The sequence below is a fragment of the Pogona vitticeps genome, chromosome 1 (assembly GCF_051106095.1).
Source record: "Pogona vitticeps strain Pit_001003342236 chromosome 1, PviZW2.1, whole genome shotgun sequence".
In the NCBI taxonomy this organism is placed as follows: domain Eukaryota; kingdom Metazoa; phylum Chordata; class Lepidosauria; order Squamata; family Agamidae; genus Pogona; species Pogona vitticeps.
Window position 1 is genome coordinate 544,559 of NC_135783.1, and position 19,140 is coordinate 563,698.

At 59.6% G+C, this 19,140-nt stretch overlaps 2 protein-coding genes across 7 annotated transcripts; one reads left to right on the plus strand and one right to left on the minus strand.

Annotated features, from left to right (window-relative positions):
- Positions 1–1,670: 1,670 nt before the first annotated feature.
- OST4 (oligosaccharyltransferase complex subunit 4, non-catalytic) lies at positions 1,671–2,407 on the plus strand. The gene is made up of 3 exons (XM_072985622.2): positions 1,671–1,828; positions 1,931–2,082; positions 2,216–2,407. Exon 2 carries the CDS (start codon positions 1,932–1,934, stop codon positions 2,043–2,045), a length of 114 nt encoding a protein of 37 aa, XP_072841723.2. The 5' UTR covers positions 1,671–1,828; position 1,931; the 3' UTR covers positions 2,046–2,082; positions 2,216–2,407.
- Positions 2,378–18,938, minus strand: AGBL5 (AGBL carboxypeptidase 5). 6 transcript variants are annotated; one of them, XM_020808266.3, is made up of 18 exons: positions 18,815–18,938; positions 16,583–16,951; positions 16,117–16,288; positions 15,389–15,558; positions 13,599–13,736; positions 13,005–13,182; positions 11,838–12,016; positions 11,065–11,578; positions 9,269–9,438; positions 8,737–8,872; positions 8,118–8,305; positions 7,163–7,368; positions 5,835–6,002; positions 3,955–4,082; positions 3,681–3,727; positions 3,331–3,518; positions 3,113–3,204; positions 2,721–2,938 (listed from the first exon to the last, which is right to left on the minus strand). In XM_020808266.3, exons 2-18 carry the CDS (start codon positions 16,813–16,815, stop codon positions 2,867–2,869), a joined length of 2,979 nt encoding a protein of 992 aa, XP_020663925.3. In that variant the 5' UTR covers positions 16,816–16,951; positions 18,815–18,938; the 3' UTR covers positions 2,721–2,866. The 6 variants fall into 6 exon arrangements, with proteins under 6 accessions (XP_072841692.2, XP_072841705.2, XP_072841696.2 ...); XM_072985591.2 differs by lacking the exon at positions 3,113–3,204 and having other exon boundaries at positions 2,378–2,938; positions 18,815–18,933; XM_072985604.2 differs by lacking the exon at positions 3,113–3,204 and having other exon boundaries at positions 2,378–2,938; positions 16,583–16,948; positions 18,815–18,881.
- Positions 18,939–19,140: the final 202 nt, after the last annotated feature.

Sequence of the window (19,140 nt, forward strand, 5' to 3'; positions counted from 1 at the left end):
ACAAAGGACATGAACAAATCGCAAAGCACTCCCATAAGGATGCTTTGTTGGGGGTTTGGAGGTTGGGAATCAAGTCCTGGGAGGAATGAGTGGCTGGAAAATTCAGGCTCTGTTTAGCCTGGGGAAGAGAAGGTGAAGGGGAGATGATGGGAGGGGTGTGTCTTCAAAGGGAGAGGGCCAGGGGTAAGTGCTCGCCCGCCTCCCCCACCTCATCCGTGGCAGCTCCCCTCCTTTTTAATGACCTGAGCCTGAACATCTGTCTCATGAAATTCACATTCAGGGTAGGAGTCTCTGAAACAATGCGAGGAGAAAAAGGGGGACTGTACAAGGAAAGAGGCGGGCTAGATTTTGAACCAAAACATGAAGTCCAAGAAAATTAATCTTTAAATATAAGAGGCCGAGCTGACTTTCTACGTTTGTGTTCATTGCAGAGCACCGGGGGGGGGGGGGGGGAGAGGTTCCTGCACCAGGAGTGCCATTTTCAAGAAGGCAAGTGAAGCAGGTATGAGGGGGTAAAGCAAACTGAACATTGAAAACTAACAATGAACAGTGTCCAGATGGCCGTCCCCGCAGACTGCTTAACCAAGTTCTCCTCTGGCATCACCTTTCGAGTGGTTAATGCCCCCTCCCCCGTCAGCTTTCTTCACTGTCCAGTGTTCACCCTCAGGCAGAGGCCTTTCCCTCAGTCCAACAACCCCACAAGTGAGCTGGGTGGTGGGGGAGACAGAGGAGAGAGGGCCTTCTCTGTGGCTGCTCCCAGACTGTGGAACCCCTTGCCACTGGAGGCCAGTCTGGACCCATCTTTGTGGTCCTTCTGCAAGCAGCAAAAAGACCTTTCTCTTCAGGCAAACCTTCCCTGAGTGACCGGCTGCCTGAGTGGAGGTTTTTAAGCGGCTGGTTCTGCCTTACTGCTTTGAATGTGTTTTCGGTGTTGCTTTTTTTCGCCCCACTGGTTTTTAGTGTGGTGTTTGTTAGTTCGGTCTTCTTCATGTTCAACTGCAGTCCTGCTCTGTCCCTTTCTTCTTTCACTTTTCCCCCGCCCGTCTTTTCAAGTCCTTCTGCCTCTCTTAGAGAGAAGCCCTTTCTCTTCAGGCAGGCTAAGAAAAGGGTTCTAAAATGGGCTGGCTTGTGTCTTTCTTGTTTTTTAAATACATTTTATTAATTTTTAAAGGAGATTTGAATCATGAGGTTTATTTGTAATGTGTTCTCGAAGGGATCCGATGGCTGTTGTAACGTTTATTGATTTATTAATGTAAGGCTTATTTTCCTCTTATTTTAAAATCTTTGTTCATACTGTAGCTTCCAAAGGTGGCCTCTTTAAGGACGGAATGGTAACCTTTGAAAGGACCAGGCCCGAGAAATCCCACGACGGATCTTCTGCCCCCACCCCCCTTCCCGCCCCTCCTGCTTCGGCCGGATCCGGCCCGGCTGCCCCCCCCCGCACGCCCCCCCCGGGACAGGAGGCCCCTTTGCCCGCAGGAAATACCCCCCCCCGCCTGTCCCAACGGGAGCTTCTTCCCCACCCACGCAAAATCCCCCCCCCGGACACGTCCGGCATCAGGGACGCCCATATTCCGCCCCCCTTCCCCACGAGCACCACCAGGCGCGCTCCCGCGGCTCGTCCTTCTCGCAGGGGGCGCGTCCAAGTCCGGGAAGAGCTCTTCACCATAGAGAAGGGAGGCCGGCGGGCAGAGCGGCGCCAGCGCGGGCCGGAAAGGCGTCCTTTCGTGCGTGCGGCGTTTCCTGCGGGGCCCCTCCCTGGTGGCGCGACTCTCTCGCCCCGACGGAAGCCGGGAAGGACGTGGCTCCAGGTTGACCCAAGCGCCAGGTGAGGAGGGGGGGCGGCGCGGTTAGAGGACGGGTGTTTTTTTGTGTTTTTTTTTTTGCTCGGCGCGCCCCCTCCTCCCGGCTGACGGCTTTCCCTCCCCAGGATGGTGACGGACGTGCAGCTGGCCATCTTCGCCAACATGCTGGGCGTCTCGCTCTTCCTGCTGGTCGTCCTCTACCACTACGTGGCCGTCAACAACCCCAAGAGGCAGGAGTGAGCCAGCGAGCGAGCGCGGCCCGCCCCTCCCCCGCCAGGTAAGCCCCCCCTTCCTCGGCTGCTTTCCCTCCCCGGGGAGGGGGGACGCCCCCCCGCCGGCCTGTCCCCCCCGCCCCGCCCCTCCCCTCGCCAACGGTCCCAGCCGCTCAGCCTTCTCCCTTTCCTTGGCAGGGACGAGACGAGACGAGCCGGCCCTCCCGACCGACCGCCCTCCTGATGGCGCCCCCGCCCGCCCCAGCCTCCCGCCCGCCGGACGAGGCCCCCCGGGACCGGCCCCGAGGGCGCCCCCCGCCTCCGCCTCCGCCGGCCCGCTCGCACCGCGCGGCAGCACGCTTTTTGCCAAACAAGATTTATTGATAGAAACGCGTGACGAGAGCATCTCCTTTCAAAAATAGCGTCGGTCCAACCGGGTAGCCAAGGGGGGGCGGCGGCGGCGGCGGCTGCACAAAGGTCCCCCGGGGTGGGGTGGGGGGGCGGAGGGTCGAGGCCGGGTCCCCCCCCGCCGCCGCCGCCGCCGCCCTTCCTCCTGGGGTCTCGGGTGCGCGGGGCCCGGCGGCGGGAGCGGCGGCCTCGCCCCAAAGAGCCGCTCCGGCTGGGAGCGCGGGCGAGGCTGCCTCTGCTGGTCGGGCGCCCGGCGGCGAGAGGCTGCCTCCGCGGGTCTCCTCGGCGCCCCCCCCTGGGGGACTTGCCGCCGCCGCCGCCGCCGGCTGGTGCCTGGCCTGCTCTGCTGCAGGGGCCGGGGGCTGCGGCGGCGGGGGCAGTAGTAGTTCCTGTGCCCGCTGCCGCCGCCTCCTCCTCTTCCTCCCTCTCCCCCGCGGCGAGTCAGGCCTCGGTGCAGAAGGAGAGGATCTTGTGGTAGGTGAGCTGGGGGGACGGGGCTCGGCTGGCCAGGTGCTGCAAGACAGAGAGAGGGCGATCCGGCTCAGGGGGCAGCACCAGCGGAGCCCCCGGGCCCCAGGGCTGCGGCTTCACCCAGGAGGGGGGCCAGGGGCTGCTGCCGCCTCCCAAGCAGAGGCTCGAGGGGAGGGGGGCAGTGGGGGCAGCGGCAGAGCGGCCCGCTCCCCCTACCTCGTCCAGCAAGACCTTGGAAGGGTTGCACAGAAAAAGCGGCTCTTCCCTCTGCCCGGCTGCCCTGAGCTCTGGCACGTCCAGCGGGAACTCTGCAGCAGGAAGAGGAGGAGGAGGAGACAGGAGAAGGGGATGCATCCAAAGAGGCCTCTGCCGGACACACACAGCGAAGGGGGCGAAGGCGCGAGGCCGCTCTCTTCCCCCCTGCCAAAACCCACCTGGCAGCGAGCTCTGTGCAGGCAGCTGGGAGGCAGCGGTGGCAGCGGCGACGGCGGCGCACTTCCACACGTGGAGGCCCAAGCGGTCGCTGCTGGTGCTGCTGTGAAGTCTGAGCAAGTGCTGCGCCTGCCCGGCTGGCCTCCGGCGGATGGGGATCCGGCTGGGCCGAGGCATCAGTATCTCCAGGCTGTGGGAAGAACACGGGCTGGAGGAGAAAGCTGGGAGCCTCTGGCAGGGGGCAGTACATCTTCCAGAGGACGGGGCTTCTGCCAGCGGCACCAAAAGGGGGTAGCAGCCCCCAGCTTCACACCCACCCACCCGCCAGTTTTTCCTCTGTTCTGGTTGTTACCTGGGTGTTTCTGGTAGCTTCTCACTTTTCAGCCGCCTTGAAAAATTCTGCAGAGGAAGAAGAGCATCCAGGTGAGGGAGACCAAACCAGCCATGGATGCAGCGTGGGGGTGGGGGTTTCCTGAGCAAATGCAGGCGTGAGTGGTCCTCTGTGGTAGAACAGGGGCCGAGGCTAGCTCTGGAGTTGGCCAGGTTGGGAGAGCTGCAAGCCATTTGGGGAAGCTTAGCAGAGGGCCACCCATAATCCCCCAGCCCAGGGGTCTGCTGCCTCTTACCTGCAGCAGGGCTAAGCCACAGGATGGTGGTTTTAGTTCCTCAAGGGAGTGCTCCATGTTCTGCAGTCCGTGGCCAACAACGGCGGTTGCCGTGGTCCCCTTGGCAAGTAGGCTGCTGCAGCTGGATCCTGCAGGACCGGGAGAGGGAGATCAGGGCCTCGGATGGAAACCAGCAGGGCTGGGAGCTCTCGCAAGACTGATGTCAGTAGCCAGCCTGCAGAAGCCCTCGCCCCGCCCCCTTCAGAGACCAGGTGGTGGAGACCATGGCAAGGTGAGCTTGGAAGGGGACACTCAACGGCCAAGAAGCCCCCGCCCACCCCCTGTCCTGAGGGCTTCTTGGCTGTTCTCCTTAGCGGCATCATCGCTTGAAGAGAACGGCTCTCCTTTGTGAGGGGGCAGCCAAACTTCCATCAGGCCCAGCAAGGAAAGGGGCTGAACCTCCGGGGGGGGGCATGTCAACATGTCAGAACTCTGTTTTCAAGACCAAACAGGGGAGGGTGGACAGAAGTCTGCTGAGCAGGGGCCAGAGCAGGAATCCAGCAAACCCCAGCCATCTTGTCCCACAAAGAAAGTTAAAGCAAATGAGATCTGTTCTAGTTCAGAACACAACAGGATGGGAGGGACTCTGTTTCCATCCCAAAGCACGGCAGAGCATCAAAATCCAAGCATCTCTCCCAAGCCGGTGGTATATTCTGTGTGTATCAGAATACAGTCTGGCTGCTGGACTTTCCTCCTTCTCCTGCCCGACTTCCCCCTCTTCTAGGCTTCGTCCATGGGTCCAGGGCAAAGGCAAGGCCAAACGGGGCCTTCTCTGGGGCTCTGTGTGGCCACAGTCACAGCATGGCTCCTCCGGGCAGGGCTGACTGGATAGCAAATCCAGCAGAGAAACTCTGGACATTTCTGAGCAGAGTTAAGCAAACATTTTTAAAAGGGGGAGTCTGTGATAGAAAAAAACCAAGATGAAAGGTTTCTTGTGGGATCTTTAAAAGTGATCCTGCCAAGGTCTTTGGGTGTGTGTGTGTGTGTGTGTGTCTGTTTCCTACTCAAGATGGTTTGGAGGTACCAGAAGGTAGACTGTTTGTCAATGCAAGTTGGAAAAGCTGTTGCTCAGTTAACACCAGGTTTAGTAAAAGAGTTTGTTTTATAAGGCAAGGTCATAAATCTTTTGGGATAATCTCTGCTTTGAAACAAGCTGAGCATTCTGGAGTGCAGGAGCTTTCCCAGCTGGCCTTTGACTTCTTGGGAACCTTCAGGTCACACAGTGGGAGCTAAACAGCGTAGCTGTGACAAAAGGCCTCCAAAATTATAATGCTGGAGGGATGCCAAAGGCCACTGCGCTGTGGTGAATCAAAGAATCAGCTGTGACTGGGAATGTGCCTCCCCCATGCTGACCGGGAGGTATGGCCATTGTAAGCGAAACCTCTTGGAAGGCAGAGTTAGACATGTGCTCAGGCACCGCCTGCAGTTTTGTGGTGATGAGCAGAGAGACCCTGTGGGAGGGAGGGAGGGAGGCAGCCACCCTTCCTGGTCCCGTCAGAGGCAGGATCGGATGGAGGGAAATGGCAGGCAGGCGGGCGGGCGGGCAGGCAGGTGCTGCCACAGTAGGGTTTGCTCCGGCTCCCACAGAGAAGATCCAGCCGCAGCCACTCACTCCTGGTTCTCCTTGGGATCGCTAGTTAGTTTGGGCACAAGGGAGGTCAAGCGAGTGTCCACTTTGGAAAGCCAGCAGGCCTGGCCATGGGCAGCCCCTGGCCGTGGTTTGCTGCTTGCTCAAGGCTGGTCTGACAGGCACCGGCCCTCATACAGCAGAGGCTGAGATCCTCACTGCCTCCTGACTTAGGGTGGGGCCTGTTGAGGACAGGCTCTGTGGGCATACACACCTGTCCCATGGAGGGTGGCTGGGAGGGCACAGGTGCCCAGGCTGGGAGGCAGCTGGAGGCCAGCAGCTGTCCGGGCAGAGGAGGGGAGTGGTGCTGAGGGCACCGGGATGCTGTTCATTGCTGCCCGCAGCAGGGTCTGGTGTGGGTGGCGCCGCTTCTCCTGGGCATCTGGGGAGAAGGGACAAGCAGAAGGCCTGCACTGAGAGGGGTGAGGGCCATCCCCCCCTCATTTCTGAGCACCCTCCCACTGTCTGTGGGTGGCAACAGAACTGAGAGCACAGACCTTGAGATCCCTTGGCCCTCGGCACCTGCCGCCTCGCCTCCAATCACGAGAGCCTTTTGGAGGCCAAGAATTGCGCAGCAGGAAGCACAACAAAGGGCAACCCAATGGGGGCTGCTGCGGAAAGGGCCTGCCTGGATCGGTCCAGGACAAAGTGGCCGCTCTCTGCTTCCTCGCTCCAGAGCCCATCCTGCCCCTGCAGCGAGGCCAAGGCCTCAGCCATTGCCAACCATGCTGGGACGGGGGCACCCCTGCTCCCCTACAGCATGGTGCTTCCCCTGTACTCTGGTGCGGCTTTCTGGTCCTCAGAGAAAGAAGCCAGCCAGCCAGCAGCTGGGCCATGGGAGGGAAGCCTTTCCACAGTCCTGGGACCCAAGTGGTGGCAGCAGGACCCTCTCTGGGCTGCCCCTGTGGGAGGACGGGGAGGGGGCCTGTGGCTGCCACTTGCGCCCCCAGAAGCACAGTGTGTGTGTGTGTGTGTGTGTGGTGGGAGTTAAATGGGAGGGTTCGGTTTGGCATGGAGGAGCCAGGCACAACGGGGAGCTAGCTCTATGCGTCAGGTTGCTTTCCATCCAGGGGCAGAACAGCCGAGAGGCTGCCGTGTCAGAAGAGAGCTGGCCAGAGAGATGGTCCTTTGGCTCTCCCACCTCCTACTGGGGTGGGGTGGAGAGAGAGAGAGGCAACCCCCTCCCCCCCCACACAGACACAAACACACACTTCCTGTCCCTCTCTCTTCACCTGATTTTCCAAGAGAGGGGGCAGTGGCTCTTCCTCTGTGGAGAGCACAGCAAAGGCCTTGGCCCCCCCTGCCCGCTCGTGCCGGCCGCCTGAAGCCTGGGGTGGCTGGCCTCGGTTCAGAGAGGAGGGCGGGAAGCTCAGGTGGACAGAGGGGCACTTTCACCAGACAGGTGGGCTTTGCTGTGGAGCTCTTTTATTTCCTGACAGAGACTGAGAGAGAGGCAAACGAGGGTCTTTCAAGGGCGGCAGCACCACAGCCTTGCCCACATCCGCCAGGTCGCTCTCAGGACAGAGCCCCCCGGACGCTTACCTCGCACCAGGGCCAGCACCCGCGAGGCCCCCTTTGGAGGGCTGTGGCCCAGGCCGCCCAGGGGGGAGGTGGGGTGGGAGCAGCTGAAGGTGAAGCTGGGCGAGGCCTTGACCGGCAGGGCTGCCTGCTGACCGCTGCTGCCACCCCCCTGGCTGAAGCTCCTGGTCCGGCAAAGAGAGTTCTCGGAGGTGGAGGCAGAGACCCCGCTAGAACAAAAAGGAAAGCTTGGCATCAGGTCCCAGGGGCTGTTGGCGGGCGGAGTGTGCCCTGACCTCTGGCCGGCCAGGTGCAAAGGCTGGCTTTCCAGGTCTGGACCCAAGGCAGGCTGTCCGTCCTCAAAACCAGCCCCCAGACTTCATGGCAACTGAGCCAGAGTTGGTGCAAATGGCTGTGAAGCTCACAGGCAGTTCCCTGACCCCTGCTGCTGCTGCGTGGCAGAATGGTGGAGCGAGCAGCTTCTCCAGTGCTGGCCGCCAGCCCTCCTCCACCTGGAACCCACAGAAACAAGACTCTTCAGGTCCTTCCTCTGAAACCGTTGCCAGTCTGAACCCGGCCGCCGCCCGTTCTGCCCACTCCGGGATCCTGCACTGTGCTTCAGATTGGCCCTGTTACGTCACACACCCCCAACGGCCCCTGGGATTAGACTGCAGGCCAGTCGAAGCCCCTGCACCCTACCGTCCGTGTCCTTGGCAGGGCGGTGGGCTTGGGGCCCTCTAGGGTAACAGTGCACTGACCGCAAACGGCAGCCTGGAGCCTGACCGTTACCTAGCGGGATGTTTCCTGCAGGCAGCCACAGCCTTTCTCCCCGCGGAAGGTACAGCTGGGAGCTCCAGAAGACAACTGGAGACGCGCCATCAGCAGAGGCCCAGCAGGGGCCGCTTGATCCTAGGGGAGTTCAGGGCTTGACTCTGCCCCCTCCTCCCACCGGGGAGGTGCCCCTACCCTCGCCACTTACTTGCCCCCCTTGGGCGGAGTCTTGGTCCCCTTCCTTCGAGAGCAGCCTGCCACACCCCTCATGCTGCGCACATGCTTCAGCATCCAGGCACGCAGATTGCTAAGGCAACTGTGTTCAGAAAGGATGATCCGTGGCCAGGGGTTGCATTCTGCCATGTCCAGAGCGGCGACAGCCAAGGCCCTTCCAACCTGTGGGCAGAGAGAGGGTCAGCGCACTCTTGTCACCGCTTTGCAAAGGCTTAGAGACATTATTGAAGGCCAGGCCGGGCTGGGCTCCTGGTGCTGATGGAAGAAAGCCAGACGGCTGCCTGGCCCTCCAGTGGCCACTGGCTCAGTCTCCTTGGCGGGGTGGGGGTGGGGGAACTTGCAGGAGGTCTCCTCCCAGACCGTCACAGAAGTCATTCCCTGCCTGTGTCCTGGTCAACTGCTGGTTGTCATCTGCTGGGAACCCCCCCCCCCCGGCTGACAGCCTACCCCCAGCGAGGCGCTTGTGAGGCCACCCTTGGCCCTTCTTGGCCTACAAAGTAGAAGCGGTCGCTTTCAAAGGCCTCTCAGCAGGCATCTTGCTGGGCGACACGCACGCACACATGCACACACAGAAGGGGAGGGGGTGCAGCTACCTGCTCAAAGAGCTCCACTGTGTATTTGGAAGGGAACGCTGGGAGGGGCGGAGGGGTCGCCCGCCCGTTATCATGACAGGCCGCGGGAATGACATTGACGGACCGCCCGGTGTTGTAGTTGCTTTCCAGGGTGTAGCTGGAAAACGGGAGATAAAAGGGTGAAAGTGGCAGCGCAGGGGCTGGTAGGAGAATGGTCCGTGGCCGGCCCTCTGAAACAAAATCTGCTCTGCACCGCCTGCCCCATCTGCCTCAGCCCCTGCCACACGACAGCCGCCCTCCTCCCTTCTGAGGGCAGCGTGGGCCTCTGGGCTTCCTTGTGACCAGGGCACACACGGCCAGAACCCACCACGGAGTCAGGCCAGGCCGGGTGTGGGCCTGCCCCCCCCCCCCGGGGCTTGTTCTTCCAGGGCTTCCCTCTAGCTCGGCCCCAGTCTGGTGGGGATGGAAATGTGTGCCTGTTTCTGAGGCCACCTGGAGGTGGGGTGGGGGTGTCGGGACAGAAGGGCTACAGTGAGGCAGAGGCTTTGCATACCTGTGAATAATGCCCAAGGCCTTGTAGATGGCCACGCGCCCACTGCCCTCCTTGGACTGCCCGTCCCGCTTGTCTTTGGCGTACATGTTCTTCTCGGAGAAGTTGCAGCCCGTGAAATCAAAGTGAGCCGAGTTCAAGGAAATGAGCTTTGGGAAGAGCATGTTTTCCACCTGCAAGATCAACCTGAAATGCTGATGGGGCCTCGGGTGGAGAAAATGTGTGCGGCCGTGCTGGGCACTGAGGGGTGGCCTTCGCTTGGGCACGGCTGGCCAGGAAGGTGCCCCCCCAGCCTACCAGGAGGTGCCGCTCAGAGGCAAGGCCCAAGGGGTGGCTCTCTAGTCCAGGCCTGCCTTCTCCTCCCACAGTGGCTGGTGAGGGAGCGGGTGAGCCAAGACAAGCCCATCTCCTGCTTTTGCTGGTGGACGCCCTGTTGTCGGGGGCCCCGGGGGAGGGGGTCTTGCACAGGCACCCAGTGGAGCATGTACAAGAGCTCCAAGAAGCTGAAAAACTGGAACGGGACAGGAAGCACCTTCAACGCCCTGCTGCAAGGAGGTGTCTCCTCAGCCTCCCTGAAGACAGCAAGTGTGGGTTCAAAGTTTAGAACGGGCTCAGGAAGCGCCTGGTGGGCCCCTCACTCTGGGAGGGCTACAATCTTGACATCCTCTGGAAGTTGGGCAGTGTCGCAAAAGCTTCCAGAGACTTCCCAAGGACTCGTCAGGACGCCGCATCGCGGAGGCTCAGGTGTTTGCTGCCAAACCAGATGGACTCAGAAACGGCTGGGCCTGGGGGTGTTCAGAGGAGGGCCACAAAGCCATGCCTTCCCACCACCATCCAGGTGCCCGGGAAGGCTCTTGGGTGGGCAGGTCGCAAGAGCTCCATCCCCCGGCCAGATGGTCTCCTGACCACCAGCCCTTCCGCCTCACCAGGGCCTCACACCGGTTTGTCTGCACTCTCCCCACCCCATCCCACCCCGTTCCTGAACCCAAGTAGCCTCCAAGGGCCCTTACTGTTCCTGCACTGTTAGGCACCAAAGGACAATGGAGCTGGAAGCCGTTGGCTCCAGCCCTGCCTGCCAATTTCCACGCCAGCAGCCCATCTGAAACTAGCTAGGTAAGGGGGTGAGTTATAAGGGGCGCCTATAAACTCACCACCTTCAGAGCACCCACTCTTCCAGGAAGGGATGCCCAATCCCCAGCATGCCCTGCCCAGCTCCTAAATGGGACCGGCCTGTGATTGTCGCAGAGAACACGAAACCCTCAGCCGCTCCCGACTGCACAGCCCCAGCATGGAACCTGAAGTGCCCTGGAACACGCTGAGGGTGATCCCGTGCCAGGCCTGAGGTCACCCTGTAGAGGCCAGAAACGGAGCCTGCGGGGGGTGGGGTGGGGTGGAAAGGATACCCACTGGCAGACTCTCCTCCCCGCTCACCGCCTTGCATCCCCCTTGCCTGCTGAGGCACAGAAGCGCCTGGCAGACACCTGCCCTTTCTTCTCTTTCTCTCGCCCAGGCAGGTCTCTGTCAGCTCTCCGCTATCACATCGGGGCTGAACAGGCACCCAGTATGGCAGGCACAGAAACCTGCTGGGTTATTTGGCCTTCTGGCCAACCAGACCTGCAAACAGGCTGCAGGAGAGGAGAGGCTGGCAGCCGCCGCCGCCCTGGCAAGACCTCTTGTGGCTTCTCCTCGCCCTCACTCCTCCGGATGGCACTCACCACCCCAGCCCCTCCCGGCACAGCACAGCACAGCATGAGGGAGCCCACACAGCTGCGACCAGCCTGGCGGCTGCTTCCCCTCACCTGGTGGTTCTCGTCCGCTATGTTGTTCCCATACATGAAGCAGCCCCGCTTGGAGGCATGGCCGTGCAAGTCGACATAGTAGGCCAGGCCGCTCTGCTGCGGTGGGATGCTCTCTGGTGCCGGAGGGCTGTGGGCTCTGTCCTCCCCACGCTGGGCGGGCGGCTCCCTAGAGAGGATCCAGGTGTCCTGGCCTTTCTCTCCTGGGACCTCCGAGGGCCTTGGGTCTGGAGGGGAGGGGATTCTATCCTCTGTGGAGGAATTGCGGAGGTTACCAGCTTTCTCCAGCTCCGAGAGCGGGGCCTCCTCTCCGGAAGGTCCACTAAGCACAGAGCGCTGGTTTGCAGCCTTCACGGTTAGGGGGCCAGGGCACGTCCTCCAGTCAGGAGATCCTGGCTGGACGCGGCTGTGGACATGGTGGTACATCAGGATGGCCTTGGCCCCATAGACAGAGGGGTGCAGCTCTGCATCCGGGTTCAGGTACTGGCGATTCAGGTTGACTCCACGAGCATCTGTCCTGTGAGACGAAGAAGCGGTTGTTGTCATGGGAATGAATCAGGCCACGCAAAGACCTCCCTCCCTCCCAGAGAGAAGTCCCAGCTACAGAGATAAGCAGTGAAAGGAGCCTGGGGCTTCTTTCTGACGAGAAGCCAGGATCTGTCTCAACTGAGCAGGGGAGGGCCTCTCTCCCCACAGCCCACCAGGAGCTGATGCTCCATCCTTGTCTCGCAGTATCCAGGGAGGAACAGCCCACTGGCCCCAGTGCAGGCACTCACCGGTAGTGGCCTCGTACCACCCCATCTGGGTTCAGCATTGGAATGAGCTTGAAGACAAACATGCGGCGCAGCATCTGGGCCCGAGGGTCATCCTCCCGCAGAATGAATTCCAGGAATCCATTGAAGACAAAGCTTGCGGGTGTTTCCCCAGGATGCACTCTGCTGCTGAGAAAGAACACCTGGGAGGTTGGGGGGGGTGAGGGGTAGAGAGAAAAGGATGGTAACTATGCCAGCCAGCTGGCCCTTGCCTCTTAGAGGCAGCACTGTCAGAAAGGGCTCTTCCACCTCTGGGGAAACCCCTGGGCAGATGATGTTCTGGCAAGGTCTGCCTTTCTTCAAATCCAGCAGCCATCACAGAGATGTGGTGGGTCAAGCCAAATAAAAGGAATATGGACAAATAGCAAGGGGAAAAAAAAAGAAACAGAAGGCCACAATAATAATAATAAGTAATAATAGTAGTAGTGATAGTAATGATATTGTTTTTCTATCTCTTATATAATACTTGTCATCAATGCTTTTATAATTTTGACTGACTATGTTTGGTATTTTTGAACAACAATAACAAAAGAAACAAACAGAAGCCCCAACTAACTTAATCTTGGAAGGCATTTTTAAAACAACAGGATTTTTAGAGACTATTGAAAGCCAATGCACAGATATTGGGATGATTGCAAGAAAATGCAAGGGGAAAAAAGAGAAGCAAAGGAGAAGAAATTCTGTGAGCTGTTGATAAATTTATATATGCTTAATAAAAGATATGATTACATATAACTGAATACGCTGAAAAAGATGCATGAAAGCAGAACCTGGAGAAGACAAAGAAACTGTTTTTTTTTTTTAAAGGAATAAGTCAAGTGGGCTGCAGAGTTAAGCACTGAAGAGAAGCAAGAGAACAGAGTCAGACTGGAAGTCTGCTCACCTCACGATGCAGTCCGAGGAAGGCCCTGCTTCTCTCCAGAGCAACCGCCTTCCTTCCCTGCCTTAAGATCACCCCCACCCTGGCTCTGGACCCTCCCTCACTTCAAAGGATGGACAAGTGCTGTCCACTTTTGCAGCAGGCCCTCCCCTCCCCCCATCTAACCCATCACATGCTGGGAGTCTTCCCCAGCACCCACTGGGCCCGCCCCATGCTCTCCTCCGCTGCTGCTGCCACCACCCTCCACTCACCCTCTTCCCCACAAAGCAGTGTGGCCGTGGAGTGTCCTTCTCAGGGAAAAGCTTCTCCAGACGAGTCTCCCGCTCCTCCTGTATGCCGTGGTGTGATGTGATGGTCAGCAGGTCCACTCTGAGCTTGTCCAGAGAGTAGCATAGGAGCTCCCGATGGTAATAGATGGCATCCAGAGAGCTGGAGAGAGAAAATGGCAGGGAAGGCCCATCCCTCTGCCCAAGGATCCCACAATCCCAGCTCCCCCCCCCAAAAAAAGAAGTCCTCAAGGCCAGAAAGAAGCCCTCTTGGGGCTTGGGTGGAGATGTGGAAGCTCTAAAGCACTCCCTGCCTCCACTGCCAGCTGTCTGTAGAAAGATGAGCACTCTGGAAGGCCAGATGTGCACAGAAGAGTCCCCTGGCCCCCATGACTCCCTGCAAGGGCTCTCACCCCACGTTGCTCCAGAAGAGGAACCGGGGTGTGTGTGTGTGTGTGTGTGTGTCATTTTGAAGCTCCAAAAGGATGCCCTGGGATCCCACCCTCATCAGCTCCCCCCCCCCAACCCTCCTGAGAAATTGTCCAGGGAATTCCCAAAGGAATTGAAGCTGTCACTTACAGTGCACCCCTGGGATGGGGCTCCTCCTTTCTCCCTTTTGGGCGTCCTCCTCTAGGGCACTTTCTTGTTCTGTGGATGGTGGGTCGAGGCTTCCCCTCTGCCTTTTTAGAGTCTGCGCCTGCCCTCCGACTAATTGTGCTATAACGTTGGACACTCATTTAGACTGGCAGAGCAGGGTCTGGCTGCCCTCCTCCTGACCTCCCACCCCCGTTCAGGTCTTCCATCCCTGCCTCTCAGAGGAGCCTAAGAACCTAGGGATTTGCGGCACCAACTAAACATTCCCAGGGGGCTCGGAAAAAGTGGCAAGAAGTGAAACAACCAAGCAGAGGGGCAAGAAGTGGTAGGCAGGAAGGGGCGGAGAAGGGAGGCAACTCTGTTCCTCTTCAGAACAGCCATTATGGTGGACTCAGAAGGTTACCTTCTACACAGAGTCTGACCCTCAGCCCAACTCTGGCTAGCACCAAGGACTTGCCAGGGTTCAAGGCAGGTTCCTTGGCTAGCCATCCCTAAAAATCTCTGGCTGGTCTCCCTGCCAAGACCTCCGCAGAGCTTCTGAAACATCATGTGACTGACTTTGACCCTCTCCCAAACCCTGGAGAGAGCAAGGCGGGAAGCATGAAGCTAGCAAAGGAACAAGGGGGCACTTGGTGTGGTACACGGCCTCCACCCCCGCAGGCTGGGGCACCCAAGTGGCAGCTTGTCCCCAGTAGTCCCTATGGATGCCCAGGTGTCTCTCAAATCAAAGCAGAAGGGACAGGACAGGAGCCCAAGCAGCCAGGCGTAGCCCTCCTCCCATAGAGGGCCCTGGATTCACCTTCGTGAGAAATAGGGGCAGGCTGTGCAGGATGGCCCTGTGGACCAGAACAGCCTTGGCAAAACCAGTGGGGGAGCCTCCAGGGCAACTTCATCCATTTCCAGAGTGCCTTTCTCTTCATAGAGTCTCCAGACCAAAAAGCTTTTCTGATTTGTACAGTCTTTTGCTGTCTGCCTTCGAGAAACAATGGTCTCTCTCTCTTTCTCAATCCAAGACTGGATGAAGAAGCCACAGCACTGGTGACGTCTTATGCTTGCATGGGGCCTAAGCAACTGGAATGCGGGGGGGGGGGGTTCAGCTTCAAAGAACGGGTGCACTGCAGACCCATCACTAGGGAAGCAGAGGGCCAAAGAGTGGTTCCTGTTCAGGAAGAAGAGAGACCCATTTCTGAGGTTTCAAAGGCAAACCGCTCCAGGAGCACTGCAAATACACCGAGAGTGCTCCGAGGTTTGTGCTGAAGAGACCAGAATAAAAGAGCTAAGAAAAACCCCTCTTGCCCTGAAGTGAAGAGGCACTGGGGAGATCTCTTCATGGGAAGAAGAGCCAGCAGAGCACCTGTGGGCTGCCCCTGGCCCGGCTGCCAAAGGCAAAGGCTCCCACACTGAAGCAGTGAACAACAGACCCTCTCCACCCCAACAGCCAGGCTAGCCCTACCTTTGCCCATGGAACTGGCCCCTCGTAGCAGTAAGGGCCACCAGGGCACTGTGGTGAGCCCACGGGGCAAGCACACACTTTCAGATACAGAGCTGCTTGTGACCCAGCTCCTTTAACAAGGAGAACCAGGGCTGGAACGCGAAAGGGTGCACAGAACCAGCCCAAGGGCGACCGGCAAGAGCGATGCCGCATCTTGTGGAACATGAACGGCTAACTGATTGCAAAACATTCCATGGTCTGTGGATTCCACCCTGATTGGTTCAGCGGCCTCCACCCCGGGGCAGTCTAGGAGAGGCAAGAGGGTGCCAGAGGCCAGGCTCACCTGCTGCTGGAAGGGAAGAGTCTGTGCTCGGCAAAGCGAGCATCCAGCTGGGCCAGCATGTCCTGGCACTCGGTGTAGGAGAAGGGGTAGCAGAAGGCAAAGTAGGTGGTGGCACCTCGGCAGTCCAAGAAGCGGTGCACGAAGGACAGGACAAACTGGGTCTCCACCATCTGTGCAAGGGGGAGGAAGAGGCCAAGCTGAGTGCTGCTGCTGAGGGAGAAGCTGGTGCGTAGTCAGCCTCGACTGGGTATGGCTAGACGGAAGCATCTCCTTCCCTGGCTCTTGGTGGCAGTGACATAAACTGGTGGGAACCATCAGAGCTACCCGCAGCACATCCCACTTGAAGCCACTTGTGGGGCCAGGGCTGAAAGCACCCTAGAGAGACCGATCTTGGTAAACTGTAAGGACATCCCTCGCGAAGCAGCTGCAGCCACAGCAACCGCAGCATGCTCTGTCCTAGACCCCTGGAAGGGACTGAAAACAGCAATGCTCCAGCAGCAAGTTCAAAGCAAACTGCTCCTCCCAAACCACTGCCTTGGAGAACCACCAGGAGCACTGCAGAGGGAGGAAGGCCAGCAGCAGGTCTTGCTGAACCACATGGGACACCAGCAGCAGGAAATCAGGAGAAGAAGGGGGGGAAAACCCAACACGGCTGCCTTTGGAGGAGGACCCCCAAATCTGGATATACCAGACTGGAACCTCCCCAGCAGTGCTCGCTGCACCAATACCTCAAAGACCGGTCGCTCACGGATGCGCTCCCAGCGGGGCCTGGCGGGCACGGTTCTGACCAGGGGCGTCATCCCTTGCGAGTACAGCTTAGTCTGTTTGTTCATGTTCACAATGTGAATCTTGATCAGCTTGCCAGGTGCGCCGCCCCGCACACTGAAGTAAAACCAGGATCTGGGGAAGGAAAGGGGAAGTGAGGAGAGCACCAGCTGCCCGTCAGACCCACTGGGAACTTGGAAGAATTCACATCCCTTCCCTGCCCAGCTGGGCCCTGAATGGGGAAACTGCTGGTGCTCTGCAATTCCACCCTCCTCCCCATTTCTCAAGGCTTTTCAAGTAACTGTCACAGGAGAGAGAACACTCCATCCCTGCCAAGTATCATCCGGCCAAACATCTGACACGGCTTTCCCATCGGATCCAGCCTGGTTGGCAGATATGTCTGTCTGTCTGTCCGTCCATCCCCTGTACCTGTTCCCATTCTCATATTCCGTGTCTCCGCAGTCCGGCTTGGTCCACACACTGAATTCATAGTCAGCCACGGGGAGGGAGGCACCAAAGACCATGGAGGCTGCGGAGGCACTGCCACTGCCATTTCCAGGGTGGTCCCCATCAGATTCGTGGTGTTCCACCTTCTCCACATGCGCCAGATTCCCAGAGTCAAACTTGGAGCTGAACAAGAGGCCCCCACAACGTATCTCCATTCTCAGCTCGCTGGCAGCAGAGCAGTTTCATCCTCCTCTTGGGAACAGATCATTCGGGGGACTCCCTCCCTAGACGGCTGAACAGACGGGCACATCTAACCCTCCAAGCTCCTCTGGATGCCATGTATTCCTCCTACTGGTGAAAGAAGAGTGAACAAGTTTGATTCTGACCTCGCAAATCCCACCATTCATGCCCACCCCTGTTCTGTCCAAATTAAACACTCCACTGGCTGCAAAAATAGTCCCACTGAAGCAAAATGAGATGCCCTAAAAATTCAGCAGCTGGAATTGAAACTCTATAATCCTGGGAAACTTTAAGCGACTTAAAGAATGTCATATCCCAAATGAAAAAGAACACACATGTGCCCCAGACTCACGACATATATAATTCAATATAATTCAAACAATAACTCTTGCCATGTTTGTGTCCAAGAAGGGTAACACACAGCGCCATCAGCCTATAGGTCTGGAACGGGATTAAAATCAACAGGTCTATCCACTTCCTTGTGCCATTCCCATCATCATCATCATCATCATCATCATGGTTACCTATTGCTAGGGTTGAGACTCTCTGACCAACCCCATTGGCTAAAGGCTGGGCTCTCGGCTTGGCTGGGGAAGGGAGATCTCAGCAGCCTTGACTGCCAACCAGAGGTTTGAGAAGCACCTAGGCTGAGCATGACAAGAATGCTCAGGCAGAAAAAGCGACAGGAGTTGTCTCCCACCCAGCCACCCCGGCAACAGGGGGACTTGGGTTGGTGTGAGTGCCAACGGGCTGAAGCCCCCTTCCTATGAATACCGGAAGGTCACAGGGACTACAGCGGCGACGCCCCCCCCCCCCCCGCGCGCCCAGGGAGGAGCTCTGGAGCCCCGTCCGGTGTTTGCAAGCCTCCTTCTCTTGAGAAGCGGTCTTGGCCTTCCTTGTCCAGCCCTGGACGGGAAAGACTACAGAGGAAAGGCAAACCAGGCAAGGAGAGCCTCCAAGGACCTGCCCGGAGCAGCAGCAGCAGCAGCTTCTGACTGGCTGAGCCACAGTCTGGAGTTCAGAGGGAGCAGCGAAGCCGCCCGGACCGCCAGCAACACCAGCTTGGGCAGGAGAAAACCGCTCCGAAACCCCCTGCCTGAGTAACAACCCGAATAAAACAAGCTGCACACGTGAAACAACAACAACAACAAAACAAAACAACAACAACAACAACAACAACAAGAAAGCTCTACAAGAAGCGGCGCGGACGGATTCAAGGCTCCCTCGCCAGGGCTTTTACCCCGGGGGGGAGGCGGCCGGCCGGCCGGCGGGTGCACGACGAAGCCCAGGCCGAGGGAAAGCGTCACCCCAGCGGGTGCCAGGACGGCGGCGGCGCCTCTTCTCTGGGCCTGTCCAGGGGGGGGGGGGGGAGGCGGCCGGCCGGGCGCGAGGGCGGGATCCGCCCCGGAATGGGCTTTCCAGGCAGGGGGCTCCGGGCGGAGTCAAGGCGAGCCTTCTTCCCCCGGCGGGACTCCCTGCCACCAGACGCACGGGGGGGGGGCGGCCGAAAGGCTACGCACCTGGACTCCGCCCGCCCGCCCGCCCGCTCTCCCCGTCGCGCCTCCCTCGCTGCCCCCAAGCCCCAGAGGGTGAGGCGCTCCGAGACCACCAGCCTGTCCCCGGTCGGTCGGTCGAGGCAGACGGAGCCCCGGCCCGCCCCGCCCCGCCAGAGGGGGCGCCCACAGCCCAGGAGAGGAGGACGGCGTCGGCGTCGGTTGCCTCACCCCGAGCAGGGCCTTCGGGGCGAGACGGGCTGGGCTGCCTCAGCGACCCCGAGGGCGCCGCCTGACGGGCCTCCCGCGCGCCCGCCCGCCCGCTCGTTGCCCCCTTTCGGTAAGCGAGCGGGGGGGCCGGGGCCAGCGGGGCGGACCCTCCCCTTCGTGGCCTAAATCTGCATACGGGCCAGGGGAGACGCGCCCACCCTCCCGCGCTCGCCCCTCCCGCGCCCTTTCTCCCCCCCCCCCTCAGACCGACCTGCTCCCGCTCCCGGGACCCCTGGCCCAGCCCAGCCCAGCCCAGGGCGGCCCTCTTTCTGTCTCCCAGGCAACAAGAACTCGGCCGTTCGTTGGTCGGGCCTGAATCGCCGAGGAAGCGGGCTCGCTATTGGTTCACTGGCCTTTTCCATAGCAACGCCACGCGCCATTGGCTGGCCGCGTCGCTTCCCTGGCGACGCCACCGCTTGGTCGTCAAGGAAACCGGCAGCCCGGACCGAAACGCGTCTAGCGAAGGAGGGGGAGGGGGGGGGCCGACCCGGAGCCACGTGACCGAGAGGGACCGGCAGGGCCTCTCCAGTGGGCGTG